Source organism: Oikopleura dioica, chromosome 1 (genome assembly GCF_907165135.1).
Source record: "Oikopleura dioica chromosome 1, OKI2018_I68_1.0, whole genome shotgun sequence".
Taxonomy (NCBI): Eukaryota; Metazoa; Chordata; class Appendicularia; order Copelata; family Oikopleuridae; genus Oikopleura; species Oikopleura dioica.
The window spans coordinates 8106951-8126952 of record NC_137291.1 but is presented as its reverse complement, the minus strand read 5'-3'; the positions used below and the strand labels follow the sequence as shown (position 1 = coordinate 8126952).

At 41.0% G+C, this 20002-nt stretch overlaps 7 protein-coding genes across 8 annotated transcripts; 3 read left to right on the top strand and 4 right to left on the bottom strand.

Annotated features, from left to right (window-relative positions):
* The first annotated feature begins 117 nt into the window (after positions 1-117).
* Positions 118-643, top strand: LOC145708877 (ciliary microtubule inner protein 1-like). Its single transcript, XM_081786579.1, has 3 exons — positions 118-274; positions 318-444; positions 488-643. Exons 1-3 carry the CDS (start codon positions 149-151, stop codon positions 610-612), a joined length of 378 nt encoding a protein of 125 aa, XP_081642705.1. The 5' UTR covers positions 118-148; the 3' UTR covers positions 613-643.
* An 84-nt stretch (positions 644-727) lies between these two features.
* Positions 728-3642, bottom strand: LOC145708866 (uncharacterized). The gene is made up of 7 exons (XM_081786568.1): positions 3505-3642; positions 2434-3462; positions 2224-2392; positions 1423-1446; positions 1289-1378; positions 1091-1239; positions 728-1049 (listed from the first exon to the last, which is right to left on the bottom strand). Exons 1-7 carry the CDS (start codon positions 3533-3535, stop codon positions 955-957), a joined length of 1587 nt encoding a protein of 528 aa, XP_081642694.1. The 5' UTR covers positions 3536-3642; the 3' UTR covers positions 728-954.
* Positions 3643-3669: 27 nt separating this feature from the next.
* LOC145695297 (ELMO domain-containing protein B-like) lies at positions 3670-5508 on the bottom strand. Its single transcript, XM_081772299.1, has 6 exons — positions 5490-5508; positions 5001-5118; positions 4895-4958; positions 4505-4815; positions 3968-4228; positions 3670-3922 (listed from the first exon to the last, which is right to left on the bottom strand). Exons 2-6 carry the CDS (start codon positions 5058-5060, stop codon positions 3716-3718), a joined length of 903 nt encoding a protein of 300 aa, XP_081628425.1. The 5' UTR covers positions 5061-5118; positions 5490-5508; the 3' UTR covers positions 3670-3715.
* Positions 5509-5863: 355 nt separating this feature from the next.
* LOC145695296 (stress-70 protein, mitochondrial-like) lies at positions 5864-8756 on the top strand. The gene is made up of 7 exons (XM_081772298.1): positions 5864-6080; positions 6408-6774; positions 6817-7698; positions 7742-7967; positions 8011-8123; positions 8168-8275; positions 8321-8756. The coding sequence occupies exons 1-7, from the start codon at positions 5905-5907 to the stop codon at positions 8378-8380; spliced, it is 1932 nt and encodes a 643-aa protein (XP_081628424.1). The 5' UTR covers positions 5864-5904; the 3' UTR covers positions 8381-8756.
* A 210-nt stretch (positions 8757-8966) lies between these two features.
* Positions 8967-13477, top strand: LOC145711927 (sorting nexin-13-like). The gene is made up of 8 exons (XM_081789617.1): positions 8967-9060; positions 9104-9690; positions 10649-11909; positions 12183-12415; positions 12457-12538; positions 12581-12824; positions 12970-13186; positions 13229-13477. The coding sequence occupies exons 2-8, from the start codon at positions 9447-9449 to the stop codon at positions 13312-13314; spliced, it is 2367 nt and encodes a 788-aa protein (XP_081645743.1). The 5' UTR covers positions 8967-9060; positions 9104-9446; the 3' UTR covers positions 13315-13477.
* Positions 13478-15713: 2236 nt separating this feature from the next.
* On the bottom strand, positions 15714-17798 carry LOC145710920 (uncharacterized). 2 transcript variants are annotated; one of them, XM_081788636.1, is made up of 7 exons: positions 17597-17798; positions 17435-17553; positions 17237-17368; positions 17125-17193; positions 16824-16965; positions 16656-16766; positions 15714-16612 (listed from the first exon to the last, which is right to left on the bottom strand). In XM_081788636.1, the coding sequence occupies exons 1-7, from the start codon at positions 17766-17768 to the stop codon at positions 16443-16445; spliced, it is 915 nt and encodes a 304-aa protein (XP_081644762.1). In that variant the 5' UTR covers positions 17769-17798; the 3' UTR covers positions 15714-16442. The 2 variants fall into 2 exon arrangements, with proteins under 2 accessions (XP_081644762.1, XP_081644768.1); XM_081788642.1 differs by lacking the exon at positions 17125-17193.
* A 79-nt stretch (positions 17799-17877) lies between these two features.
* On the bottom strand, positions 17878-19806 carry LOC145711926 (uncharacterized). The gene is made up of 3 exons (XM_081789616.1): positions 19705-19806; positions 18850-19205; positions 17878-18288 (listed from the first exon to the last, which is right to left on the bottom strand). Exons 2-3 carry the CDS (start codon positions 19195-19197, stop codon positions 17878-17880), a joined length of 759 nt encoding a protein of 252 aa, XP_081645742.1. The 5' UTR covers positions 19198-19205; positions 19705-19806.
* Between the last annotated feature and the right edge of the window lie 196 nt (positions 19807-20002).

The following is a 20002-nucleotide window of genomic DNA, read 5'->3' as shown; positions in this document are numbered from 1 at the left end:
AAATTTAGGATTATAAGAATTCCTCGTTTTACCAGTCATTTGATCAATGATCAAAAGTGATATTTTTTCTCTAGAAGCGTTTACGAGTTTTGATAAACAAAGACCAAGCTTATCAGTTTTTACCGCTTCCTAACCAAGTCCACAAGCAATGAATGTCTTTCAAGAAAATGCTCTCTGGATGGAGGAAATCTTCAAGGACCACGTCAAGAAAGAAAAGTTCGCGCAGAAGAATTGGAAGAATAAGCATGGTTACATCTTGGACGAAATCCACGAGGTAATTACTTAATGATAAAATATAGTTAACTTAACACGAATAGATGGAGGAGAAGCTGAAAAATGTCGGCCAAGAGAAAGATTTCATCAACGAAAAGCCAAAAGAAGAGGTCAAAGAAGCGCCCAAGCCAAAGAAAAAGCCACATCCAAAAGTTCCTCTCACGGATTCAGGTGAAAATGAACACGAATTTACGAGAAAAAAGACGATTTCTAGGACTTATCGGCTGGCGATCGACTGACCCCCGTTACAATTTGGAAAAATTCAAGTTCACAAACGACAAGAACCACACCAAAGGCGACATTGTTGCAAAGCTCAAATGGCCAAGAGAAGGAATCTAAGCCTAAAATCAACAAAATTGACCTGCTTTCTTCTGTGTGAACAAAATAAATTTTCAATTTTTTAAAATAAAAATCTGCGTTGGAAGAATCTAAGGCAGATTTGAAGGAGAAAACGAGTGAACATTTTTTATTAGAATTTCGTCAGAATTTCACAATGAATCTGTTGGTAACGGTTTTTGAGCGAGTTTTGGAAGAAGAGGAGGTATACTTTTGTTTTGATAGAAAAGGCAATAATTAGGTATAGAACGAACAGAAGCAAAAAAAAATATACAGTTTATCACCAAAAAACAGCTTTTTCATACATTGATAAGAATATGCGATTGATAATTAATAAAAAGAGTTTTATATCCAGTCGGCAGCTTCGGAATCACTCGTAGATGCTCGAATTTTGACCTTTTTCACGAATTCAGAAGGGAACACGCCGCTTTCTCTCGTATCTATGAATCATTAAATTTCATGTTCGCGAATATTGTCTTACTTGAATTTTCTCCATTGAAGAAGATTTGACCATTAATTGAGTGCTCTTCTGATATTGATTTCACAATGATAAAGTTGCCTTTATAGAGCTTCAAGTAATCATCTCCGCCAAAGTCGAAATTCTCCACAACCCGATAAAGACTTGGAAATCTAACAACAAAAAATCAGTATTAGAATTTCGATTCGCGGGCTTTCTTACTTGTATGTTCTAAGAAATTCATCTTCTAATGATTTTACAGACTTTCTAGCTTCTCTGGAGGTAATAAAATCATCTTTCTCGTCATCTTCCCTACAAATAAAGCATAAAAAACATGAGCAAGCACTAGAACTTACGATAGGAGCAAGTTGTCGATATCTGCTTCAATCTAGGTCTAGGATCGGGGGTGATCGTTGGAGATCCGAAATGAGGCGCTCGAGAGGAATCACAAATGAGTGGTGCGCGGGTTGTTTGGATCTCCGATTGCGTGGAGATCCGCGCGATCTCCACCCCGAAATTGCGGTGATCGATCACCACTCTCGATCTCCACTTCTTGGAGATCCAAAAATTTTTAATCCCCGAAGTCGGATGAGTCACTTTCAGACAATCTTCTGCCAGCCTACTGATATCAGAAGCGACTAACCGGATCAACTTAAAAATCTCAGAAATACTTATTCTCCAGTGTAGATTTCAAATCTTTTGTCAAATCAAGTGCATGGATTGTAATTTTGGATAAAAAATGTACTATTTACTATCTCTGCTCGAGTATTTTTCTCAAAAAGATGGTTTTCAAAATTTTTGAACATTTGAAATCACATAATTTTAAAATTGGTTCGGTTTCAATTTCCAAAGACTCAGCTCGGTGGGTGAGCGATAATTTCTTGAAGATTAGCATTAGAAACTATTATTTTCTGAGATACTGACTCGCAAAGTACCTGCAAAATATGAATTTAATCGAGAAAAATCCATGCTCGAGAAAATTCAGAGCTTCGATCACCGAAAACTGGAGATCGACAAAATCCCTGGGATTCATTTGGAGATCGAGCTTCGATCTCCGCGCGCTGGAGATCCAAACAACCCGCGCTCCACTCATCGGTGATTCATCTCGAGCGCCTCATTTCGGATCTCCAACGATCACCCCCCCATCCTAGACCTAGGCTTCAATATCGTAAAGCTGATCTCTCATGCTCTTGGATCGATGAAGATCACATTCGGCGGCGGAGTCTTCTTGGAGCTCAGAATCGTACTCGATCTTGATTTCCATGCTGTTGTCCATTATTCTTGGAAATTCTACTTCCGTACAACGCTGGGTGCAGAAATTTGGCTCTGAATTTAGTGAGAAAAAAAAGTATTAATTTTTGCACTACCTTGAGCTTGCAGGACTTTTCTCACAGGAAAGTGTTCCTTCATTAGTGATGGTCTTGGCGGCGGCAGGGGAGAATCAACTTGCGGAGCATCTAAATCCGGCCTTGGAGGTAAAGAACGGCTGCTGTTAACAGCTTTGATGAAGCTCTCATCAAATGAGGAGGTCTTTGAATTCAACTCATTGCAACTGGACGCTGTGTTTTCATTGGAAAAGGCACTAGTCAGCATCGATGGCATCGATATTTCAACAAATTGATCATCTAACTTTTTTGAGGAAGATATCAACTTGCTAGTCGACACTATGCCCGGATCAGTGTGATCAGAGCAACTTGTCAAGCTCAGACGCTTAATATCATCGTCGATTGGAATGTTTTCTTTGATAGATTTGGCGCGTTTCGCATTTTTTTGCTTGCGCTTCGGAACTTCTGGTGGAGGCCCAGATTCTTCCATTACTCCACCAATGTCGTAAATGCTCGAGTCAAAGTCGGGATAAGGAATTCTCTCTACAATTCCATACGGGCCAGAAGCATCTGAAGGCGGTGGACGAGCATAAGAAGGGGGCTCTTTCGGATCTTTGAGGGCTTGTTCGTATGATGGTGGATGCATGCCTGGGACATTGGCGAGTTTGTGCCCTTCAGAAAACGCTGGATGTTCTGACACAGGCACTGCGTTAACCATCATAACAGGCATGGATCGTCTATTCGATCTTCTTTGGCTTTCATCGCTAGAAGATGATCTGGAGCTCAAATGCTCTCTCACATTGTTCCCAACTTCAGTCGCGGCAGTTCTTATGTCAGAAGCAGCTTGGAGAGCCTCTGTCTTGCCAACTTTCCAGCCAGCCTTTGCGTAGTGCTTCACCACTTTTGAGGCTTCTTTTGTTTTCTTTGCGGCGACCTTTGAAACTTGCTTGGTTCGCTGACCAACGGCTTGGCCAACATTTGATAGATTCTGAGTTGAGAGGGATAAATGGCTTGAAATCATGTTGGAAATTCGTTGTGATTGAGTTTCTTGGTCAGTTTCGGCGAGATGACCTAAAGAGACGATGAGAATTAATGATTATAAAAGCGACTTACGGGGGATACAGTGTTCTTTAGGGCCAAACATGGAGATTCTATTATTTGGAGAGTGAACATTTTGGGCTCTTTCGTTGAGTTCCTGCCTCAACCGACTTCTATTTCGATAAATTGTCCCTTTCCTCGTATCATATTCCATCTGAAATAGATTTCCTTAGAGATTCATTACAGTGGGCTAGAGTGACATGCAAATTACAGAAGATAAGCTAAGTTAACTGGGCGATGTTGAAGAAGGAATAGAAGGAATGTCTCCGTTTTTGACGGCTTTTTCAAAATCAGCGCGGAAAATGTCGAAAATAAATGAAAATTGCATGATGTCTTCGGGATCCTCGCGTTTCCAGAGAAAATCGAAGTAAAGAATGCATTCGGAAAAGACGATGTTGAACTGTTCTTCGCAGATTGTAGTGTTGTAGAAATACTGAAAGAGAAATTGAATATGGAATTTCAAAGAACTTGAACCTACCTTTTTCAAGGCGCCTGCTTGAAGAGCCTTCGTGAGCAATACAGTCAGATTTATTCCAGTAATTGCCAGGCCATATCCTTTCGTCGGATGAGACGCACGAAGATTCAAATTTTTCGCTTTCTCTTGGTAATTCTCGCAGAAGTAAATGAGCTGTGAGAGGGAGAGCAATCCACCGCCGCGGAAATCTGTGATCGGATCGGATCCTTGGAAGCCAATCGAGACCCAGTCGGGCTTTTCTTTTGAATCTTCGAGTTTATCCTCCTGAAACAGTTGGTTAGATTGGTGGTTAGATTGCGAGTAGCGAGATAAAGATCATTTATGATATTTTTATATCGGCAATAGAGTGCGATTTTCAGATAAATAGGAATGAATCGCCAAAATGCATCAAAATTATCATTTCAGTATGAAATGTCTTCACCCTTTATGCTTAGAATCTGAAACATCCTGTCATCTGCATAATTATATCCTCTGTTAATAAAATACCGCTTACCAACAATCCAATTTTATTGTATCAAAACGATATATCAAATAACTAACCTCCTTATCAAGTCCAACATTGATCTTCTCCTCCTTTATCAATTCGTAGAGATGCTCTAAATGGTCACGGTGTAGCTCCCTAGTCACCCTCGTTGCGCGTTTCATTTCAATTTCATGCCTCAGCCGCTGGAATTTCTTGATGCTACAGATCATCTTCAACAACCACGGCCCGTCCTCTTGTCGCACCTCTCCCTTCAGTTCTTTGAGAATTTCTTTCTCCGACAGTTTCTCGCAATCGATCTGCTTTGGTCGCCAAAGGAGGGATTCTTCTAATTCTAGCGCGCGATTTGTTGATTTTTCAAGAAGTCGCTTAGGCTGGGCTATTCGCTTTTTCAGCCTTTTTCTCTAGTATAATTTATTCAGAGGGAGGACTGTCTGTAGCCAAGTCCTGTATTTGTCCAGGGTAGTAATAGCCGATGAAGAATTCTAGCAGGGAGTTAATGTAGACATAGAACTACAGAATTGGTTATGAAAATGCTTCTTTCTAGTAATTTACCCATTGAAAAATGCCAGTTGGTCTTGGTGGCTCAGGGTGGAAATCAGGCGTGTACGACATCTTCTATTCAAGTTTCAACGATTTGAGGACGATTTCGAGTATTTTTCTCTCACTTTTTCTGAAGTAAAAAAGAGGATGAGACATTGCTGGACTCTTTATTTTTGAAAAAGAGAGACTTCAACTGAGATGAGGGCTTGCGATAGAGAGCGATTTTGCATGCTTGTTAAATTGTTTAAAATCACTGTCGCGGTGATGCTACTCGTGGAATCTTATTAGGTAAACAGAGAGATTTTTATAAAGAATTAATTTTATTGAATTCGAAATACAAATGGAAACACCAGTACCATCAGACTCATTTTAGAGACAGTATCTACTCGAGTCGCTGAGGGTCCTCTTTTTATAGTAAAGAAGAGCGCTTATCTGCGGAAAATCTTAACCCCAAGATGGTACAATTATCTGCCCTATTACTCTTATCATTACCCTATCTACCTCGTAACCGCCTAAATCTGCTTTGTCCAGAACACGACAGTCGTGACTTACGACTCGTAAGAATTACATTGTTTGAAACAGCTACACATCAAAGAGCTGTATGGAAAACATCCTAAACGAGTTGTTTCTAGTTTCGACCGAACTTTCAATTTCGACGAGAGATTACAGGCTTTGTTCTGGAATTTTCTCGAAGAGAAGTGGTGAAAGCTTTCATTCGTCGCGGCGGAGGCTCAGCGTCCAATCAAATTGCGCTTTCCTAACATCACAGAAATTACGTCTTTTCGAGAAATCTTCTTTCTTCCTTGCTGATCTCCTTTTCTGTTTCACCTTCAGAACTCTCCCTTGAGAAATTCTAGCGAAAGCAACGCCAAATATTTATTTTAACCCTTTTTCAACGTATATTTATTAAAAGAGCATGTCGATGTTGAAGCAAGTCCTTCCTCGAGTTTGGATCCACTCCAGAAATGCCTCAAAAGTCCAGGGCGCTGTCGCGGGCATCGATCTCGGCACCACCAACTCCTGCGTCGCAGTCATGGAGGGTACCTCGGCGAAGGTTCTTGAGAACTCCGAGGGTCAGCGAACCACCCCATCGTAAGTTTTTCCCTTTGTTGGTGATTTTTGCTGAATTTGTAAAAGACTTGAAGAGATTTGATGATTCTTTTCGAAGAAAAAATAAATTTAAATTATTTTTATTTTATCGCCCAATCGCAATTATTTTGATAGTGAGTTACTATTAGTAACGAAAATGTGTGCAGAAAATCCATTTTGCACCTCTCTATTTTTAAATATATACCTGGTATATTATACCAGAGAAAGGTACATAGAAAGGCATTAATTCATGATTGAACCTCATTTTTCGACTCATTATTGTCTTTATCTTTTAGATACATTGCCGTAAGATGCTAACTGTAAGTTAAGGTACGTCGCGATCACCGCCGATGGCGAGCGATTGGTCGGTGCTCCTGCCCGTCGACAAGCCGTCACCAACCCGGCCAACACCTTCTATGCCACCAAACGATTAATCGGCCGACAACACAGCGACCCCGAGCTCAAGAAAGATATTGACGCCTCTCCATTTAAAATTATTAAAGCTAATGGCGGTGACGCCTGGGTCGAAGACACCGAAGGCAAAAGATATTCACCCTCGCAAGTTGGCGCTTTTGTTTTAACGAAAATGAAGGAAACTGCTGAGCTCTATTTGGGATCTAAAGTTAATAATGCTGTCATCACTGTTCCTGCTTATTTTAACGACTCTCAGCGACAGGCTACGAAGGATGCTGGACAGGTAAATCATTCTAGCGCTGACTCAGGCTCATGTTTTATCTAGATCGCCGGCCTTAATGTTCTCCGAGTCATCAACGAGCCCACCGCCGCTGCCCTCGCATACGGTCTCGACAAAGACGAAGATAAAGTCATCGCCGTCTATGATCTTGGAGGAGGAACCTTCGATATCTCCGTCCTCGAAATCCAGAAGGGTGTCTTCGAAGTCAAATCTACCAACGGTGACACTCTTCTTGGCGGTGAGGACTTTGACAATGCTCTCATCGACTACATCTGCGCTGAGTTCAAGAAGCAAAGCGGAATCGACATCTCCAAGGATGTCCAGGCCGTCCAGCGAGTCAAGGAAGCCGCTGAAAACTCGAAGATTGAACTTTCCAGCTCTACCCAGACCGACATCAACCTTCCCTTCCTTACCATGGACGCTACTGGCCCCAAGCACTTGAACTTGAAAATCACTCGAGCTCAGTTCGAAGGCATCGTCGACAAGCTCATCCAGCGAACTGTCGAGCCATGCAACAAGGCGATCAAGGACTCCGAGTTCTCCAAGAGCGAGATCAACGACGTCCTCCTCGTCGGTGGCATGTCCCGAATGCCAAAGGTCCAGAGCATCGCCGAACAGATCTTCGGAAAGACACCATCCAAGGCCGTCAACCCTGATGAAGCTGTCGCCATTGGTGCCGCCATTCAGGGAGGTGTCCTCGCTGGTAACGTTACCGACGTCCTCCTCCTTGATGTCACCCCACTCTCCCTCGGTATCGAAGTCATGGGTGGACAGATGGACAAGCTCATCATGCGAAACACCACCATCCCCACCAAGAAGACTAAAACCTATTCCACCGCCGCCGACGGTCAGACCCAGGTCGAGATCAAGATCTACCAGGGTGAGCGAGAAATGGCTGGCGACAACAAGAAGCTCGGAAACTTCCAGGTAAGACTTCACTTTTCCCAACAGATCCTTATCACAACCGTAGCTTTCTGGAATCCCACCAGCACCCCGAGGTGTTCCACAGATCGAAGTTACCTTCGATATTGACGCCAACGGTATTGTCAACGTTGGAGCTCGAGACAAGGGAACTGGCAAGGAGATGAGCGTCGTTGTCCAGTCTTCTGGTGGTTTGAGCAAGGACCAGATCGAGAACATGGTCAAAGATGCCGAGAAGTACGCCGAGGAGGATAAGAAGCGACGAGAACTCATCGGTAAGCTCTTGAAACAAGTTATTTTATAACTTATCATATTCAGAGGAGCGAAACCGAGCTGACCAGGTCATCCACGATATTGACACCAAACTCGATGAGTACAAGGACCAGCTCGACGCTGACGAGGTCAACCAGCTCAAAGAAGATGCCGCTTCTGTAAGTTCTTGTCTGTTGATTCAAATAGTTACAGTTGTTTTCAGTTGAAATCTTACATGGCCAACGACGACTGCAACCCAGAAGAAGTCCGCGAGAAGTACGGTGATCTCCAGAAGAGATCTATGAAGCTCTTTGAGATTGCTTACAAGAAGGTAAGTCTGACAACAGTAAGACTAAGAAACTAACGAAACTTCAAGGGTATGGAACAGAACGCCGGCAGCTCCTCGGAAGAAAGCAAAGACGAAAAGAAGGAATAAGTGAATCTGTGATCAATTAATGATCAAATCTATGTCTAGTTAAATTCATAAACATAATTAATCTCAATTCCTGTAATTCCCCACTTGTAACGGCGCTAAGAAGGCTCAAATGACCACGGTGCACCCTCTTTTCTTTCAATGACTCCCTCCCCTTATTATTTATCCGATGGTTTTTGAGCCTCATTAGCGCCTGCTCAATTTTATGTTAATACAACTCTCCGAATGTCTCTTGCAAGAGCCTCTTGATTGTCCAAGGGGCGCAAGAAAGCATCTGGTAGAAACTGAGAGAACCCATTCACACAGAACCCCTCCACAAGACGTCTTCATAAACCTTGCTCAAAAAGTCTGCCCGAGTGTGATGGCACTCAACGAAAAACAAACGAAATAAAAACATAAAATAACAGTTACAAAAGCTTGTCTCTTCCCATTCCATTAGCAGATTAATTCACGCAGGAAGTCAAGCATAGAAACGCAGTCCAACTGGATTCCCAAAACAGTCCACATATGGACAAATCGATAACAACCCTCTCTGTACGCGTCATTATTGCAATCGCTCAGATCGATTTCTGCGCAGTTATATTTGTTAAGATGCGATGGTCGTAGAGAAACCTTGCCACCGCGTTCTACGGTTATGAAGGTCAACTGGACGCTTATCCTGTCCGTTGCCGTTGTTGCACTCGGTATTTTTTTCAATAAGTACTCCTGGATCATCTCCGTTTTTAGCCGTTTTCATTGTTCGCCCCTGGCTTTTTCTTCGGTTGTCGATTTTGATCGTTGCGTGCGTCGTCGGCACGCTCTACTGGGGCTACGAGCAGCACGTAAATAATGTCTCCAAGAGTTCCTCAAGGCGAGATTCACAAACAGTCGACGATCAGCGAACTAGACCGAAAAAACGACCAACCTCTTTATCCTCCGAAATTCCGTATGAACTCTCCGGGAATCTTCAAACCGATGCGGCTCTTCACAAACTACTCGATGTCATTGAAGAAATTTACTTATCCACATGGTTCAATAACTTATCCGATAACGACCAGGTCCCCGAAAGATCAGACACATCATATGCTTCATGATAAAGAAGATCTGCCGTCAAGTCCAAAAAGTAGACATTCAAAAATTGCTATTTGACGATGCCGGGGCTTGCGTTGCCGATCATTGTAGAATCTGGAGAATGGTGAAGAGCAAAGAAGATATGTACTGCGAGAATGATGACTCCTCGATTTTCTCTGTTTTCTCGGCAAAATCTACGGAGTCGGAAAGATTGGAACGATCGACGATTGAGCTATTTTTTGAAGAAGAACTGCATATTATAGGTAATTTTGAAAGTCGAAGGGAATTTTTATTCAGAAGGCTGACAATTTATTTTGATTTCAAGTTGGAATTTAAAACTAAGAATGGTTCATCATCATTTATTTTGGGACGTAAACGATTTTCTTGTCGCATTTTAACCGCATGGGCCAGATCGGGGAATAGAGGCGCTGGGACAAAAGGTGCATTGACGCGCTTTTTTTAAGGTTGGGGTATTTAAATCTCCCACTAATTTCTTTTTAGGCCCGGAACACCATATATATTTTGAATCAGTAGGAAAAATCTAGAAACTTGACCATAACCGATGCTCAAAAATCACTTCCGGTAGCGATTCTAGAGCCGGAAGTTGATGAAATTTCGGTGTTAGGGTGAAGAAAACTACTGGTCGGATCGACTTGAAAATTTCAGTCAATACTAATTCTGGGCCGTAGATTTCAAATCTGTTGGCAAAAATAGCGTAGAAAATTTTATTATTGATAAAAAATAGAAATTAGTCAAGGCCTGATTCCAAAAAAAATTTTTTTTCGATGCTTTTTAAGCAAAGTTAAGCTTATATTCGAAATCTTCGTGATCGAAAACATATAAAAACCCTTTGAAATCACAAAAATCCTACATTTGATTCGGTTCCCCTGTGTAAACACTCGGCGGGAGGGATAAAGCGCTGTACTTAATCCGGTGTAGAGCTCAGCTGGTGAGCGATAATTTCTCGAATTTCAGAATTTAGGTCGACAAATGGCGCAGGAAATCCTATTTTAACTTTTAGCTCAATTGGATTTGTAGTCTTTGAGATATTGACCTTCAAAGTCTTAAATGACAGTGGAATGCACCTTCTGTCCCATGCGGTTAACTTTGTTATGGGGTGAATTTTCAGATTCGTATTTAAATCAAATACTGGAGCTAAAGAGCAGTAACATTAGCCTGTCCCAAATTCTATTTTTTATCAAAATCTAAAATCAACTTCAGGTACTTCATACGAAAGGATCGTGACGGATAAAGATCAAGAGCGTTTGATGGCCAAAAACTTCGCTGAAATCATCCTCTATCTCGTCTTACCCGAAGAGGAGCTCAAAAGTCGCCCGATTGTTCTTCTCGTTACTGAAATTCTCATCAACGGCGTTATTCTTCCTCTCGTTGAGACAATTTCCAGCCCTGATTATATTAACCAAATGGTTTGCTGGCTGTTGGAAAATGCTGCGAAGGATACTGAAGATGCAACGGTCAATTTGATCCACGCTGCGAAAGATTCAAGGTCTTTGGGCGAGCTAGAAGGGATTCTAGATGCGATGGAAAGCGAGTGTGCGCAACTTCGATCAAACGATACTTGCGGACCGGAGTCGATTGAGCATCAAGAGCTGATTCTTCTTGAAGAGCTTCTCAAGATCGTCTCGGAAAGCTGCAAGAAGATCAAGAAAGGAGGCAGATTCGCAACGAACGAAAACAACGAAACGAAGACTGATAATCTCTATGATCTGAGCATAGATGTAGCGCTAGAAAATAAGCTCGCGCTGGACAAGTTCCGAGAGTATCTAAAAACGATGCAGTTGGAACAGTACCTGCTTTTCTGGCTGCATGTCGAAAATTTCAGAACAAGCGCAGAGAAACTGAAGATCGATCGTCCAAACCGCGCTAATTCAATCAGCTCCGGTCGGTTTTCGGGTATCTTCAGGACAAAAACGCAGTATAATATTCAAACCGACACTCTTCGCACGATTGCATGTTCCATTTACGACGAATATCTTCATTCCTCTGCTAGAAAAAGACTTGATTTAGATGAAGCGCTGGTAAACAAACTGAAGCACGAGCTTTCTCAAGACAATATTTCCATAAAATCGACATTGTTCGATGAGCTACAGCATAAATGTCTCCATGTGATGACTACAGATGTGATGATGTATCCAGGCTTCCGGAAGTCAGAAAACTACCTCGAGCTCCTGAGAGATCTGGACCTCGTTGGACTGTCATCAGAAGAACCATCGCTGCGGGAAGAAACGACAAGAATTTCAGCTCAATTGATAGATGTGAATATCACAAAGGAGTCCGGCTCATCGCATGCGGCCTTTCAGATTAGCGTCACGAGGCTTGCAGGAACCGATGATTCCGAGAGCTACTCGATCTTCAGAAGATTTTCGGATTTTCATGATCTTGATTTGAGGCTGCGGGAAATGCTTCCTGATGCGGATTATAAAAAGATGAACCTGCAACTTCCAAATAAGACTCTTTTCAGGAAAAGATACAGAATTTATTATTTAACATAATGTTGGACAACTTTGACGAAAATTTGACCATTTGGAGGGCGTCTAACAACAAGCTATATTTCAGCTTTCATTTTACTCTATGATTGCGAAGTGGAGAGGTGTTTCCGTATTTATAACAAAAATCCAATTTTATTGCTTCATTTTACTGCCCTTTGTTCAATCATCCGTGTTTTTGTTTATTCGTCCAAGATTTGATAACCTTATTAGGAGATTTACCGATCTTTACTGTACCTTCATTAAAGGGAACTCGAGACGAAGTTTCTCGAAGATCGGATGCTTTCCTTGGACAATTATCTCCAGCGCTTCGTAACCTCTGCTCATACTAACCGCTATCTCTTTCCAATCCTTGAAGAATTCCTAGTCAACGACGTTTACCTAAACAAGAAGAAGCAGATTCAAAAACGGATGGATTCATTAGTCAGTCCTCTGAAAAACGCATCGAAAGTCATGGCTGATGCACCTGGAAATCTTCTGGGTAAGATTCGAATGGAGAGATTACATTAAACTTTTCCTAAGCATCACTGAAGACGTCTGCAGAACAAGTCAAACAGAAAATGACCCCATCAGGAATGACTTCTTCCGCCTCGTCTGGCTCAAGGTAAACTTCATGTCTTCAACCTGTTTTAAAATTCTCGTTAAGGGATGACAACCAAGAAGAAAAGTGGCTACTCTGTTTTCGAAATATTCTCGATGAGATTTTCGACCTCGGCGCCCGTGGAAAATGGTTCCGACGCCAATTTATGCAACTTTTCACCGCCGCCCTTGAAACGACTTTCTTTGCTGGGAAGATGAATGTCAAAATTAGGGAGTTTATTGAGGACTATACGGAAGACAGCGCTGTTGCGGGATATATCGAGAAGGTCAAAATTGCTTTATTTCCACAGGTAAAGGTCTTCAACGTATTGAATTTATACAAGATTCAGAGTAAATAGTTCGCATTTTATAATCATATTAGAAGTTTTGACTTAATGAAAATTGCAGCAATCGAGTTTTATACTCCTTATCTCGAAATCAATCGAACCATTTTAGGATCAACCCGCTAAAACCAAACCAAGACGTTCCTCATCCGACATTGTGATCACCGGCTTCCTCGCTCGCATTCGTCTTCTCACTGCATTTCCTGAAAGTCTCAGACACATGCTCGGAAATGAGACCTGTCGTGGAGGCATCGCCAGATTTTGGCAGCTCATTCAGCATCAAGAGCTCAACAAACGAATTATTTGGAACCTGATGGAGGTCATTCTTGGTAAAAATGATCTTCAAGACCCTCAAACTTACGATATCTTAGAATCAATATTTCCTGCCAATTCTGTCAAAAAAGCTTTTGACCAAACCAAAATCTCAATGGAGAAACGATTCTCTCAAAGTTTATAAAACGCCGCCAATTCTTCACTTATTTCTTCATAACTTCTGAAACCCATATTTTTTCTTCATTAACTTTCTTTCACTCTGTTCCATACATATCAAATCCCGATGTTACCTGATTAATGCAAATTAATCCTCCTGCATATCTTCTGTATCACAAATAAAATAATATTCACATACAATTGACTAAAGAAGGATCTGAAACTCTTCCATGATTTCGGAAAAAGTTTTCGATATTTCAAAAGAAATTTTTGATCAGAAAGCGTAACAGTTTTAAATTTATTCCTACTGTAGGATAAGGAAGTGTGAAAGATAGAGAATAGTTAATAGTGTCGATTCATATCAGCAGAATAAATATATTTACATTCCGCTCTCGTTTGGCCTTCTCATTCGTACTCAAAAAGAGAATGGGAATTTCCGAAGACAACGTAAAATCGAAAGAAACCATTGATGGCGATTTGTACTGTCTTATTTGCCTTGAAATAGCTGTTGATGCCCGAGGATGCCCAAAATGCCCGAAAGTCTTTTGTTTGACCTGTTTGAGAGTTACCGTCGACGAGACAAATAGGGCCTGCCCTCATTGCCGTGTATGCAAAAGTAGCGATAATATTTTCTAAAATTTTCAAGGCTGACTTGGGTCACGATAATGTCTCTGATCTGTCATTACCTCCGGCCCCCTGGCTTGACAAAACTAAAGATCTGGACATCAAATGTGACGAATGCGACTTAGAGGGCATAAAATACAGTGACTTCATAAAACATTATTGCGCTTGTCCTACGAAAAAGAACAGCTCGAGTCCGATCTTAAATCTCTCGCCGCAGAACCGAATGGAGATTTTGGGAGCGGCACCCTTCTGGAAACATTCGTGGCGAATTTGCATGAGAGCATCGTGCTAAACCATCTTGAAAACTTATCAGAAAAAATAAAGCTTCACCTAAATCCGCTATGAAAAAGATCAAAATAGAAATTGAAAAGTTTTCTTAAGAAAATAGTGCATTTTTGATCTTAAAAAAGTTACTACGAATCAGTCCTGAAATTATACAAGAAATTTCATAAGATTAATATTGACATCGCGTACCATTCGTCGACTTGTTTATATTACGCTGCATCAAATGGTCGACTTCCTTTCGAAAAATCAACTGTGCTCGTTGAGCTTGTGACCGAATCGTTCTTGGGAAAATGGGGCTACTACCTCGGCGGCCGAGGTCCTCGGCCATATAATGAATGTTATAAAAATTATCAGAAACTCTGACTTCGAGCGTTTTGGTATTCCAGTGAAACTGAAAATTATCAGAGCTTTATTTTCGGAAAGGTTGTAAATAGGCGAATTTGAGAGTAAAAAAGAAATGCCAACCTATTTGAAGATAGTGGAAAATACCAAAGAAAGCCGACCCGTGAGACTATTTTTTCGTCAGCGAGCATGTCTTCTGATCCGCCAGTTATTGATGAATGACAATTTACGCTGCCAAATCCCCGCTGACATGAAAATCATTGATGCCGTGAGTGTTCTTATGAGAGATGAGCTGGAAGACCCACATTTATTGCCAATCTTCATTGATATCATCTCACATTTGATCGCCTTCAACAAGATTTCAACGGCGTGGAAAGATCGAAAGGGGCTCTTTGAAAACAAAGTTCTTGATTTTCTCGTCACGGTCGACAATGGCAAATTACTGGAGAACTTTTCATTTTGGGTTCTAGTTTACAATCTTTTTTCTGAAAAAGAGACCTGCAAATATTTTCATAATCGCGGTAATACTAACTTTCATTCCCAAAAGTAGTTACTCTCAGATATAATTTCAACCCTGCTAGACTCGATAATTTCTATCGACGAAGAAAAGATCACGGAGAGCAAAAATGACGAAGAGAAAATGAAGACGTTGACGCTCAAGTTAGAAGTAATGATAATGTTTTTGGAAAATGGGCTTCATCTTCCAAAGAAATACACAAAAATCGAACTTGAGAAAAAAATCAACGATTACATCGAGTTTTTACCAAATGATTGGGATCCTGGCTTTGCTTACTCGGATTTTGATCTCATGGGAAAAATTCTCGAAGAAGGTGTACATGCATCAAAAAGATTTTTTATCTGGAGATTTGCGCAAATGACGAATCCTAAATCGAATCCTGGACATAAACTGGTAAAATGATATCAAATAATTGAAATGAAATTCATCTAGTTCTGCATGAATTTCAAAAGGGCTAGAATAAACGAGTCAATGCAACATCTTATTGATGAAGACCCGAGATGTGAGCTTTCTACAGCTGCTAAACTGATTTTAGAAAGAGTTTATTCTCTGTACCCAATTCAAAAGACTTCTTTTTAAAGCTACGCTGTGAGTTCTATAGTGAACACTTCTATAATCATTTGTACTCATAAATAAGCGTTTGACAATAATCATTTTGGGGTATTTACAATTTTTATTCGGGCCAAAGAAAGGGCAGAAAATACGGTGTTACATTACAGAGATACAAAGCAGGATTTCAGTAGGTTTAAAAGTCAAAAGTATTTGACCGAAGGTTTCGTTTCTTCGGATAAATACCGGCATGAAAGAAAAAAAACAAAGTCAGATCGGAGTGGCTTCTTCCGACCTTCAGCGGCCCAGAATTGTACAAAAAAGCAAGAAACAGTAACAAGATAAGTGTCAATGAAAGAAAGAAAAAGTGATCAACGAGTAGAGTCGATATTCTAGCGCTTGAGTCTTCAACTCTATAGTCAATAACTCGCGCAACTAAAACCTCGGAAGGAGATAAAAGGACGAAGATGGAAGACTTTGAACGGCCGGACGCCCGATCGGTGGCGTGAGAGGGTCCCGTTTATTTTCAAGCTTTACCTTGATCGGTAGTGTGACGCTTATTCTAGGGATGCTACACCTCTCGACAATCGGTGCCGTAACCGCGTCAGCCACCGGTCAAATCAGCTCCCAACCAAGAACAACTCATTCGTGAGATCAAAAGCTCTACAGTGATCTGCTAGCTTTGAATTTAGCAAATACACTGAAGAGATCAAGATGCGTGAGAAGAAAAACGGTGTACTTGTAAAGGATAGTATATCAATATAATAAAGGAAGAAGTCCAGGAGCAGTATATATTCAACTTACTGCACTCGTGGAACTTCGAGGGTTGAGAATCGGGTCTATTCTCGGCATTGAGATCGCATAAAGAAGGAGACGTTGTAGTCTTCCTTCGACATGACCTTTCCGTTGCAGCAGACGTGTGTGTCGTGGTCGTAAATTTCACCGTTCCAGCCGTCGACGCAGCAGGATTTGACGAGGGTTGAGTAAGGTTTGCCTCGTGCTGGGTTATCTAAACCCATTTTGAAATCATGGAGGAGAATATTCGTGCTTACCTTCTGGGCATCCTCCGCAGCAGGCATCGTATGGGATTGGTGGGGGCTTGTCTCCGCACTTCTTCTTGTCACGGCAGCCAAGACAGTCGACCAAGCATTGAGGAGTTTTTTCTAGAGTTAATGGTAAATAAGGACGGCGAACTTCTTCAAATCAGACTGTTCACTAACCGATAACTTGAATGTTCTCTTCGTTAATGTCAAGTTCGCCAATGATATCAAGCTCAGAAACGACGTTCTTGATGTTTTCCTTGATGTCATCCTCAGTGACCTTGTCTTTCACAGCAAGTGGGAGCTCGATGGTGAATTCGACCTAGAAAAATTTTTAGAAAATTGATTAAAAAAAGACTGTTTTATCTCACTAGCTGAGATAAAAGAATGAAATAAAAAAATACATACTAGGGTTGAAAGAAAATTCTATGGACGAAAGAAAGCTAGTTGATCACTAGAATGACTAGTGGACTAGTCTTACGTTCTCGGATTCTGAGTAATCCGAAATTTTACTATTTCCACGTGGATTGAATGAACGCGCAAATGGCGACTGAAGATGTTGAACTCGTTTTTGAGACAATATTTTTACTTACGATGACAGAGTCAGTGGGGTCGACCTCGGCTCGCTGCTCGTTCTTCCATTCCTCATCGGGGCTGAAGGGTCGGATGTTGATGTCAGAGACCTGAGAGTCATCGATACCAATGTATTCGATGAGTTCGGAGAGCTATAATTGATGGTTATGGTCTTGTCAACTCTCAGTTCAAATTTGAGCCTAATTATTTTCACTTACACCGCTCTGGACGAGAATTTCAGCTCCATCTCCTCGTTCTTGAGAGGCTGCAGCAGCTGGGGAGTCACCAATTTGGTCGACGACAATCTTGATGTCAAAAGTTTTGACAGTCTCGCCATCTATAATATTTTGTAAATGGTCTGTAGAAAATTTTATCGTTACTTGTGCAAGTAGGAGCTTCAGCAGTCCATCGAGAATCGTAGTAATCGGGATCGTATCGACAGACCGATGAGATGACTTCGACTCCTGGGGTGATTTCAAACTGGGGATCACATTCGTAGGAGACGTAAAAGTCCCATTCAGCGGAGTCCTTGAAGCCCTTGAGTGCGAGCATACCGGAAGAGGTGGCGCGGGAGCCTTCCTGATTTACGGTTTGACATCTTATATTTTTACGTTAAAAATTTCCACAAAAAGACTCTTTGTCAGTAAGAAATTTAAAAATGTCAATACGCTTCCTGATGAACTGGGCAAAGAGTTTCGAATCGTGTGGTACATTCGAGGTTCTGAGAGTAGACCTGGATGTACTTTCCGTTTTCGCCAAGGTTGGAGTCATTCTCCAAGTTGCCGAGTCCGGAAGCAGGGGAAAGAGCGCTGTGACACTGCTCAGCTTCTTCATTGGCGGCAAAAACACCAATGCTAGCTGTATCAGGAGTCCAGCTCATGGTTGCGAAGTTGTGGAGCACAAAGTGCTTGGTAGAGGCACTGGAGCCAATAAGACCAGTGGCGATGACGGTTTGATAGGTGTTCAACTGGCTGGAATCGGCGGGGTTGGCAATGTTCTTGTAAGTCACGAGGAAAACGGACTGGAGGTTGACGGATTCTCCATTTGCTTCAGTGGAGGCTTCGATATCATTCTTTCAATCGGTTCACTGACGAGTCGATTAAATAAGAACAAATAAGATTTAATTAACAATAAGGAGCTTCAAATTTTGATTTCTAATTGTAAACAACATCTGTGAATAATAGGCTTATGTTGCGCGTCATAAAAAGCTTCCTACTCAATTAAAAATTTTGATTATACAAGAAGCCGACATTTCAATCAGTCACGCACGATTTCATTTTAACTTTTTTTTGTACTAGAGTCTATCTGTTTGAATGAATTGATATTTATTTCGTCTTTGAGCATCAAAGGCAATTTATTGCCCTATAAATTCAATTCTAAAAGCGTCATTTTTTAATCGAGGTAACAAAAACATAAAAATCAGTGTAAAAATTCTTCTAAACAAATAAAATCCGACATAAATGGTCGAAATGATTTAATTGATCTTGATATAAAATAGCATATTTGGCGTAATTATCTTTATGTTCAACGTGAGCCGACTTCAATTCTTATCAAATCGAGCTAGTCATAAAAATGTTTTGTACACAACAAAGATCTATTCTGTTCCGTCATTTTTGAAATTTTAGAACCGGACCTTGATGTCAGCAAAAGCTGGGTCACTTGAGCCAACGTTTCTGTAAAAGATCTTTCCAGAGCTTGGGCTGAGGGCATCAGATCCAGTGGTTCCCCAAAGCGAAGCGACGACCAAGTTCTTTGAGATCGAGTCTGGGCTTGAATCGCTGGTTGTATCGAAGGAGATGGCACCGTTGTTCTGGAACCAGAGGATATCTGTAGAGACGCCAAAGATATCGGCGTTTTGGGCAAGGGGAACCTTGGTCTGTCCGCTTCCATCCAAAGTGTGGACGGAATCGCCATTTGTCTTGCCATGAGTGTAAGGGGACGAGGCACGAGCCGCAGCCAGAAGAAGAGGCGTTAATTTCATTATGTGCACTAGAAAATTGTCAGGAGGATAAAAATGTGGATCGATTTAAATTATCATGTAATTGTATTATTGATTATTTTAATTCCACCGACAATTACGCTTGAACACATTGTTCAACACGTGAGCAAAGGGGGAAATTCAATGTTCTTTGAATAATTCTTTCCATTGGCAGAGGCAAATTTTTGAAATATATTTAGGTCAGAGACTTTGAGATCATCTGTCTAGACACGTGAAAATCACTTTTTCTATTCAAAAAATAATAAAGAGTAAATTTTTACATGCTTGATAATTTGAGATAAAGAAAAATGATTTTATAAATAAGATTTTATCTAAAAAAAATTTAATATTTCTATTTTTATGAAAATATTATATGAAGTCTCATAAAAAAAAATCCAATAATCGTCCTTCTAATCATCTTCAAAACGTGTTCTTCGGATCAAAAATCAGTTCTCTAAGGTCTTCAAAACTTTCTCTGATTAATTATGTCTTTGAAAAACGTTCTCTTACCCTATAAAAACCTATACAAAAAAACGTGAAAAAAGTCTGAAGCTGCTATTTCAGGCTTGATGCAGAATGCTGGAGCGGGAGCGGGGCAGCAGCTCCACCACCGAGCACCAGCGTTGGTGACCCGCTCACATGACTCAAGGGCATGGTGTTACCACACTGGCACTATCCTGCTGACATTCTGAGAAGTCACACTAGCTTCTTATCAATTGGCTTACCTTACTTATTCAATACAGGCATGAAAATTGATTTTTTAGTTGTTTAGTATTTATCGAGGAAGTTTTTATGTTCTTGATGAAAA